The sequence below is a fragment of the Octopus bimaculoides genome, chromosome 16 (assembly GCF_001194135.2).
Source record: "Octopus bimaculoides isolate UCB-OBI-ISO-001 chromosome 16, ASM119413v2, whole genome shotgun sequence".
NCBI classification, from domain to species: domain Eukaryota; kingdom Metazoa; phylum Mollusca; class Cephalopoda; order Octopoda; family Octopodidae; genus Octopus; species Octopus bimaculoides.
This window is the reverse complement of record NC_068996.1, coordinates 24,747,463-24,756,945: the sequence shown is the minus strand read 5'-3', so window position 1 is coordinate 24,756,945 and position 9,483 is coordinate 24,747,463. Positions and strand designations below refer to the sequence as shown.

Here is a 9,483-nt window from a genome sequence, read left to right as displayed (position 1 = left end):
CACGTGAAAGGCACTTGTGTCGGTGACACGTGAAAGGCACTTGTGTCGGTGACACGTAAAAGACATCCAGTACATTTTGTAAGATGGTTGGCATTTGGAAGGGTATCAAGCTCTAGAAACCAAACCAAAACAGACAGCTGGAGCCTGGTGCAAATCTCCAGCTTACCAGCTCCTGTCAAACCATCTAACCAATGCAAGCATGGAAACAGACTTTAAATGATGGTGATTACTTAGTAGCATATATTCAATATATCAAACACAACTCTCATCACTCTAGTCTCAATAGATCTTCGACAACATTCATTCAGTAGTTACATCTCACAACCATAAAACATCATATTTCAATTATTGTGGAAACTAACTCACTTCTTATTGATATTTTGTGTTTTCATAAAGCAGGATAATCCTATCAAAAGGTTCCTAGCTGAAATTTCAAGCAATATGATCCATAATAATGACGACTGTGGGAAATGTAGTGTTATAGATTCTTATTTCTCTATTGCCCACAAGGGGCTAAACATAGAGGGGACAGACAAAAGGATTAAGTCGATTACATCGACCCCAGTGTGTAACTGGTACTTAATTTATCGACCCCGAAAGGATGGAAGGCAAAGTCGACTTCGGCGGAATTTGAACTCAAAACGTAAAGACAGACAAAATACCGCTAAGCATTTCGCCTGGTGTGCTAACGTTTCTGCCGGCTCGCCACCTATAGTGTTATAGATTCATACAACCAACACTGGGATTATGAAGTAGCTGACGAGGTCACAGGGAGCAGGAGGACATGAGCAAAACAAGTGCATAGTTGGGGATTTGTAAATGATATGTAAATGGAGTATCTGTAGACTAAATAAATTGAGTTATTAATAAGATGTAGGTTCAGTTCACATTAGATATTCCTATTGCCTTGTTACTCACACTACATATACATGTTTGCTATACAAAGAACTTGAAGTTAATATTGGATATTGATACAAATTTCTATTTGTCATTTTTAAGATCTCTTTCTCCAGGCTGACAAAAGTCAAAAATGTCTGCAGTCTAACATATGCCACTTGTGTTAATGTTTTGTTGTTTCTTGTGAAAGACTGAACATCTTTCCCACTTGCTGCCTTTACTGCTTGTATGTTCCAATGTCAGCACAACACTTCTTCACCCTGCACTCATCTATTCACATCCTGTCTATGTCTATACTTAGTGTACTTATTTCTCTTATCTACATCAGCTGATATACTTAAAGTCTCACCACTCTTTTAACTTATTTATTCTCCACCTTACAGCTAACTTAATAGTGTATGTGTGTGTGCTGGCATGGTTAAGAATCTTGCTTCTCAGTTACTTGGTTCCAAGTTCAGTCCCACTGAAAGAAGCCTATTATATGTGTATGTGTGTGTCTGAGTTGATCTCTCCTTGTCTTGATATCATGTGATTGTTGTAAATAAATGTCACCATCATGCAAGTGTGGTGTCCTTTGTTTCCAATCTTCTGTGAAAGCATGTCTGGCCATGAGGATTGTTACTTTACTCGGAAACAGGTGAAGATTGGCAACAGGAAGGGTATACAGTTGTTAAATATGTCTCAACAAATTTCATCTGAGCATGGAAAATTGACATTAAAATAAAGGTGATGATACATCATCTTCATCATCATCATTTAATGTCTCTTTTTCCCTGCAGGTATGGCTTTGACAGTTCAACAGGAACCAACAGGTCCAGAGGACATATTTTCTTGCTGAAGAGGTGAATACATGTATCTCCCAGCTAGAGAGAGAGAGATGTACCTTAAGGGTATTGCCTCAAGTTGACAAGGTGAATGAGAGAGAATAGGAACATTAGAAGAGAAAGGGCAAGTGGGTAGATAAATTCTTGAGAGTGTAACAGATGATTAGAGATGAAGAGGTTGGAGTAAATGGAGCGAATATCTGTTTATAGTGGAGTGAAGAAAATAGAGGTGGGTTAGACAGGAAGTGATAAGTGTAGAAGGATAAATGGCATCATTTACAGCACCTAATTGAGTAGTACTATAGATGAATTGTTGGGGAAGGCTTGACAGGAGATGGATGAGTCTTTTCCAAGTACAGCAATATCTATTCATTCCAATCCTTTATCATCTCTTCTATGAGGATCAACATTTTGTGATTGGTTTTCACTACATCCCACGTCTTCCTGGGTCTCCCTTTTTCACAGGTTCCATCCACATTTAGCAATCAGCACTTCTTTATGTGGTTGTCCTCATCCATATCCATTACATGACCCTACCAGTGAAGTCTTGTTTGATGAACTCCACATCTAATACCCAGTTTTTCTTTCAACACCTTTGTACTTTGTTACACATCCAGCAGAGCACACTTGATTCTTTCCTTTCATGTCCTTGTACCTCCTCTGCATTCACGGCTCAAGTTTTACAACTATTTAGAGCTTTTGCTCATAGACAACTACTATCTCCAAGGGTCCTCATGAGTCATCATCATCATCGTTGTTTAACGTCCGCTTTCCATGCTAGCATGGGTTGAACAATTTGACTGAGGACTGGTGAACCAGATGGCTACACCAGGCTCCAATCTGATCTGGCAGAGTTTCTACACCTGGATGCCTTTCCTAACGCCAACCACTCCAAGAGTGTAGCGGGTGCTTTTACGTGCCACCGGCACGAGGGCCAGTCAGGCGGTACTGGCAATGGCCACGCTCCCAAAAATTTATTTACCATCTGCTCTTAGTGTTTATTGTACTTATGCACCTACCACAAACAGTCTACAATATCTATTAACCTTCTCGTGATTCTACTACACCTCTTGTGTGTCCATAGTTTGCACAGAGTATGCCTTATGGAATTTCTACCAACACATCTACATGCCAAACAGAGCCATTTACCTGACAAGATGAGTGTCTAGTGTGTTTTCCTGATTATTAGAACTTCAGTGTTTGCTAAGTTAACTTTAGGACCCTTTGATTCCAAGTTTTGCTTCCACATCTGGAAGTTCATTTCTAATTCTGCTATAAGAACAAGATAATCAGTATCCCATGGAATTCTTCTATTATGGCTTGGAAGAATATAATAAATTAGTGAGAGCTGATATCTGAACCCTTGCAAACTCCTACCTGCTCACTAAATTCTTTACTGTACTCATCACTGTCTCCTTAATGACAGCACCTCTGTACATGCTTGAACAGCTCTCAGTAGCTATTCATCTACTAGCTTCTATGGTGTCCACCCCACACACTCGCACTTCATTTCTCTCTGCCTCACAGATCTCTCATATTCAATACATGTCTCACTTGAGATCCTCCATTATATAAATTAGCAGTGTGTGTTTGCATGTATGTGCATACATGTCTTTTTTATGTATACATATATGTGTGTATGTATGTGTACACAGATATATGATCAATCATATGAACATCATTTTTCTCCAATTAGAATAGATCCTCTACATTCCATACCCTGTCTCATTTACATCTTATGTTTTATACATCTGCTGACTTTGAGTTGTCTTGCACTTAACATTGTGTGTAATACTCTCACATCTCACACCTCCTATCTTCCACATTCAGTGTCTATTTCTCTTCCAGTATCCTTTTTACAGAAGACTCTGTTTATTGCTTGAAGAAGCTCCCTAAATTTCTTTCAATCCTTCCTTACAATTATACTTTCTCAACGTTCACCTTCAGTGCTAAAATAAATCACCTGTGTAACAAAACTAGCAATAAAATCTAACCAGCCAGTTTGAATTTTCTAGTGTTGGTTTTCTTATTTCTTTATTGCCCACAAGGGGCTAAACAGAGAGGACAAACAAGGACAGGCAAAGGGATTAAATTGATTACATCGACCCCAGTGCGTAACTGGTACTTAATTTATCGACCCCGAAAGGATGAAAGGCAAAGTCGACCTCGGCGGAATTTGAACTCAGAACGTAACAGCAGACGAAATACCGATAAGCATTTCGCCCGGCGTGATAACGTTTCTGCCAGCTCTCCGCCTTGTGTTGGTTTTCTGTCAATCTTGCAGATTATCTCACTCCACTTTTCAAGAACTTTAATGAATAGAAATACTCTGAAAATAGAACTTTGGTGTTCACTAAATCCTGAACTTACAGTTAACCCTAACTTTCTTTACATCACTCTTTAGGACTTCTACTAATGGAGTTCTCAGATTACATAGTGTGACACTTGTAACATACATACCTTCTCTGAGATGATGTCTCACTCGAAATATATAATGTGTGGGTCTCCTTCCTGCGACAAACCCAGATTCTATCAAGTAATTTTAAGATTTAGTTTCTCAGTGTGAATACCTCCCTAACTGCCCCACTTTTCTACATCACTTTTGCTTTTAATAAACTTGTTGTTGGCTATAACACCTTTCCATAGTATTTAATTAATTAGCAAGTCATTAACATGGCTGATATAATCTGATATCTTCAACACTTAAGCAATTACTGCTGATTGGCTTGCAGTCTTTATATTTTCTCAGTTAACTCACTAATCATATTGAAACTAATTTCAACATCTGGTGTCTTGGTTCTGACAAGAATAGTTCTTCACCTCATTGACATTCCTCATCCAAGGAATTTTTAACTCTTTTGCTAAAGTATTTCTCACTTCCTTTGTTTCAATTATTTTGAACATTCTAAAGAATTTAGTAAACTACTTCTGTATTAAGATGAAATTTTGATAGGCTGAAAGTTAGGTGACTTTGAAATAAGTTTATATCATAAAATAACGGGTGGTCTCAGGTAGGTATTATTGAAAAGGTTAAAATTTCGAGCTATTTTCATAATTTTTCTGTTTCACATACTTTTTGCATTTTACCAAACTACATTTGCTCTATAGGATAAACTTTATGGAAGGAGCATTTTTATATTACTATTAGCTCAAAGCAGCTATAAGCTTTAGTTTAAATCAACAAATAATATCAACTCCTTACTTCGCTAACTTAACAAGGCAACATCTATTTGATTGTCCAAATTGTTAGAAATAGCAGCTAAATCTTCCTCAACTCTCACCGTGACATGTGCAAGAAATAAAAGGGTACATTGGTTCCTCCTAATCTATTATAATTCTGTTCACATCCAGGCTGAAAGGTATTTGAATTCAGAACTTGAAGGGTTATCACTTAATACCATAGCTCTGCCAATCCACTACTTTGAGGTACCCTATTCTTGAAAAAGTAAAAGAAAATAGGGTTGTTAAATTTGAGCACCTTTGATCGTCAGTCTGATTTAGGGCTAAATAGCAACATTTTACCTCATAAGGATGTTTTGCACTCTGTCACCATTTTTTAACATCTACTTTCCAAGCTTGCATGGGTCAGACAATTAGCTGAGGCAGATTTTCTATGATCAGATGCTCTTACCAAGTGAGATAATATTTCCCAAGGCTAGACATATTTTTCACAGAAGACAGGAAATGAACACCATTCTGTATCAAAAATTTTGTCCTGATGGATTTATTTCATTGTCAGTCTTTCCAAATGATCCACAACCTTATTTTCACTTAGTAATTTCATTGCCGGAATAGTTTAGAATTCTTAACTACTTCATTTTATGCCATATTATTGTGTTAATTCTTCCTTTCTCCTTAGAAAAGAAACAAAAAAGATGCATGGCCATCACAATTGGGCAGGCAAATAATTTTACAATATAATAGCAAGAAATTTATGCCATTAACCATGAATGTGTAAGTAATCTTGATCCTGAAGTAAAGGAAAATTAGAAAAACTGATAAAACTAATGCTAACACCCCTGCTAATCCTTCAAGAATACATGTTGAAGATGCACTTAAAATATCTATTCATTGCTGAAATTAATTTATTTCCATTTCATTATAACTGGCTATCACATGTATTTTAAGCTTAGTGACCATAACATATGTTAAATTTAATATAGCACTATATTAAAGAGTAAATTACATGGAATTGGTATGCATTATATGTTTTTACATAAAAGTATAAAGTAGTATTGTTGTCATTCATTTGTTTGTCTCAAATTTCATTTTCTATTTGAAGTTAAAATGTTTGATACTTTGTGTCATAGCTGACTTTATTTTTAAAGAGTTACACAGGTGTGGTTGTGTGATAGATGCAGATGTGACTGTGTGGTAAGAAGCTTACTTCCTAACGACATGGTTCTGGGTTCAGGCCCACTGTGTGGCACTGTGGGCAAGTCTCTTCTACTATAGCCTCAGGCTGACCAAAACCTTGTGAGTGGATGGAAACTGAAAGAAGCCTGCCATATATATGTGTGTTTATGTCCCCTGTAACTTAGTTACAGTAAAAGAGATCAGTATGAGGCTTAAAAAAATAAGTCCTGGGGTCAATTTGCTCAACTAAAACCCATCAGGTGGTGCTCCAGCATGGCCACATTAAAATGGCTGAAACAAGTAGAAGATAGAATATTCTTCAAACACCATGGCAGTTAACTAAATCATCCAATTCCTTTAATCTCAGTAATTTATCAGTCTATAGGTGAAAAACAATTTATTTTCTTATTATACCATAAAACTGTCCGCCATTTCAGAAAAGAATATCATCATTGATTAAATATTTTGTTTTATGATGTTGACTGCTATCAAACTGGTTTGCTATACAACATCGCTCCGAGCATCCAGATTATTTCCTCTTTTCTATTTGACCATACTGTTCCCAACTCGTATATCTGTTTGTTCCCAGCTCCTTTACAACACATACCTTTTCACCAAGTAGGTATCACTTTGTCACATTAGATGTAAGTAATTCTGTAATAATCTTTAACCATATGTATCTACCATCCATTTAAACACATAGTTACTTAGGGCTACCTGATATGAGTTGACCTGTGGCTAAATAATTTACTTTGTTATACTAACATACACATGTATTCATGCATACATTCCTCAAATTAGTTGTGTAATGCAAATGCTTTGTTTAATAATATATTTTACTCTCCATGTTAATACACTATAATATTTGTATATTTTCTTTATCTCTCTCTCAGGCAGTATTAAGCAATGGCTCCATATATATACATGTGTACTTCACAAAATCTGGTTACCCTCCAAACACTAAAGATGAGTATGCACAAAGTATGCGTGCCTATTCTTCAAGAAGTAAGTCTACAATTTCAAATTTTTGAATTTTTTTTTTTTTTTCTAATTCCAATTTTAACACAGTAATTCTTTGATGTTAATTAAAGTCTTAAATGTTTCTGTTCTTCATTATCATTTTTAACATTTGCCCCAGTAGGCCTACTCTGTTTTGGTCATATCTGAAACCACAGTAGCTAGTACTGTTATTTCTACTAATAACTGTCCCACTGTGCAGTACTTTGAGCAAGTGTCTTCTACTATAGCTCCAAGCCAATCAAAGCTTTGTGAGTTTGTATGGTAGGTGGAAACAGTTTGGAAGCCCATCGTGTGTGTGTTTGTGTGTACCCTTGTCTAGATATTATGCCATGGTTGTAAATGAACATTATTGTCATACGAGTGATGTTCATTTCCAGTCTTCTCTGAAAAATATGTCTGACTGGAAAAATATTTCCTTGTTGGAAACGGGTGAGGGTTGATGACAGGATGGATATCTGGCCTCAGAAAAGCTACTTCAATAAATTTCATCTGACCCATGCAATCCTGGTAAAGTGGACATTACAATGATGATTATTGTGTTAGTGTTTGGGCTAAATTTGTCGGTTTGTATAAAAGGAAACGCAGTATTCCACCCAAAAGTATTTTTTTTAAATCAAAACATATCAACTAGATAATGGCTAGGAGATAACAGTTACTCAAAGTAACCATCCTCAGCCTCCAAGACAGCTCCAGAACCTGGCACATGCATTCCTCACTGTGTCCCTGAGAAGATCTTTCAAACACCTCCTTCGGCTTGACCTTAGTGTTCCAGGCAGAGTAGTTGGTCTTTCTTAACCACACCCCACACATAGTAATCTATGGGATTACAATCGGAGGAATTAAGAGGCCAGAAATTGGGGTGGTGAAGTTATAGAAATTCTCTGATAACCACTTCTGACTCTTTCTGGAGATATGGCACGAAGCTGAATCCTGCTGCCATACATATGGCCTTCCAGCAGCTTCACATGGCCATCTGAATTGAGCCTTAGTCCCTGTTCATCAGTTGTTTAATGAATACCAGTGTGCAGACAGTCAGAACACCTGCTGTGTCCCTTCCTGCTAGCCACAACTTCATAGCCTTCATTACAGCTGTCCATGTCACATCTTGCAGCTTTTACAGTGTTTAAAGAGCATTGAGCACTAGCCATGATGTCAGTGTTTTTCTACCCAGTGCAAATCATCACAATACAGGTCACTCTTTTCCAATATTCAGATGGCTTCCATTCCTCCATGTCAGCTAAGTTTTTCTCAACTACAACTTTAATTTTTATGCTCACTCATGCTGTTGACTGTTCACCAATACATCAAGTTGTTCCTGGAAAAAGGGGGACATAAAGTGTCAAATTTTGTCTGAACACCCTGTAATTATAGTAATTTAAAAAAAAGTTACCAGAGGAACACTTTGTATCCACATGCTACTTTGGACAGCCATGCTTTCTGAGTAAAAATGGTAGATGGAAACTGTGTGGAAGCTAATGCTTGTATGAATTTATATTTCCATGACTTCACATGACAGTATTTGGGTGAATATGATGTTATGCTTATGTCTCCTCTAACAATATATCCTGTAGTTTGACAGTTTTATAATTTGGACGGAAAACACCTGACATGAATAACAAGTAAGAGTTGATAACAGGAAGGACATGTGACCATCAGAGATTAACTCAATTAGTCTCGCTCATGCTGTGCCCACATGGAAAAATAAGGATATATAAACAGTATTGATAGTGAATGGGTTGAGTTTTAAAAAGTCTGCTTATAAGTGTTTCTTCTTTTATCTTTTACTTATTTCAATCATTAGACTGTGGCTGTGCTGGGCACTGCCTTGGAGGGTTTAGTCCAGGGATTCTCAACCGTATTTTGGCTATGGACCCCTTTGATTCCTGTTTTACTTGGGTGGACCCCCATAGCCATTCGATGCTTAAAAAATCCTATTGTATTTTTATGGCTAAATATTATTAGGAATTGTATAAAAGTAATTGTTAAAATATTTTGTGTATTGTGAACATCTAACCAATTTATTGCACATAAACTTTACTGGTCGAAAGTACAATTTTTTTCATGGCCCTTGAAAATTTACTATGGACCCCCAATTAACTGCATTACACCTATGGATTCCCAAAAATTTCATATGGACCCCAGTTGAGAACCCCTGGTTTAGTCAAACAAATTGACCCAAGTGCATTTTTTTTCCTAAGCTTGATACTTATTCTATAGGCGTCTTTTTGCTGAACTGCTAAGTTATAAAGACAGAAACAAACCAACTCCAATTGTCAAGTGGTGGTGGGGTCTAAACACAAAGATACACACATAATTATACTATACATACACACAAACACACACACACACACACACACACATATATATATATATATATATATATATA

General features: G+C 36.8%; 1 protein-coding gene across 1 annotated transcript in view; it reads left to right on the top strand.

The window, feature by feature from the left end:
* LOC106874411 (putative lipid scramblase CLPTM1) overlaps nt 1–9,483 on the top strand; it is a 65,989-nt gene that overhangs the window by 21,722 nt on the left and 34,784 nt on the right. The window contains exon 4 of the mRNA XM_014922136.2: nt 6,971–7,082. Coding sequence (XP_014777622.1) covers nt 6,971–7,082 — 112 coding nt within the window. The remainder of the gene's footprint in view (nt 1–6,970; nt 7,083–9,483) is intronic.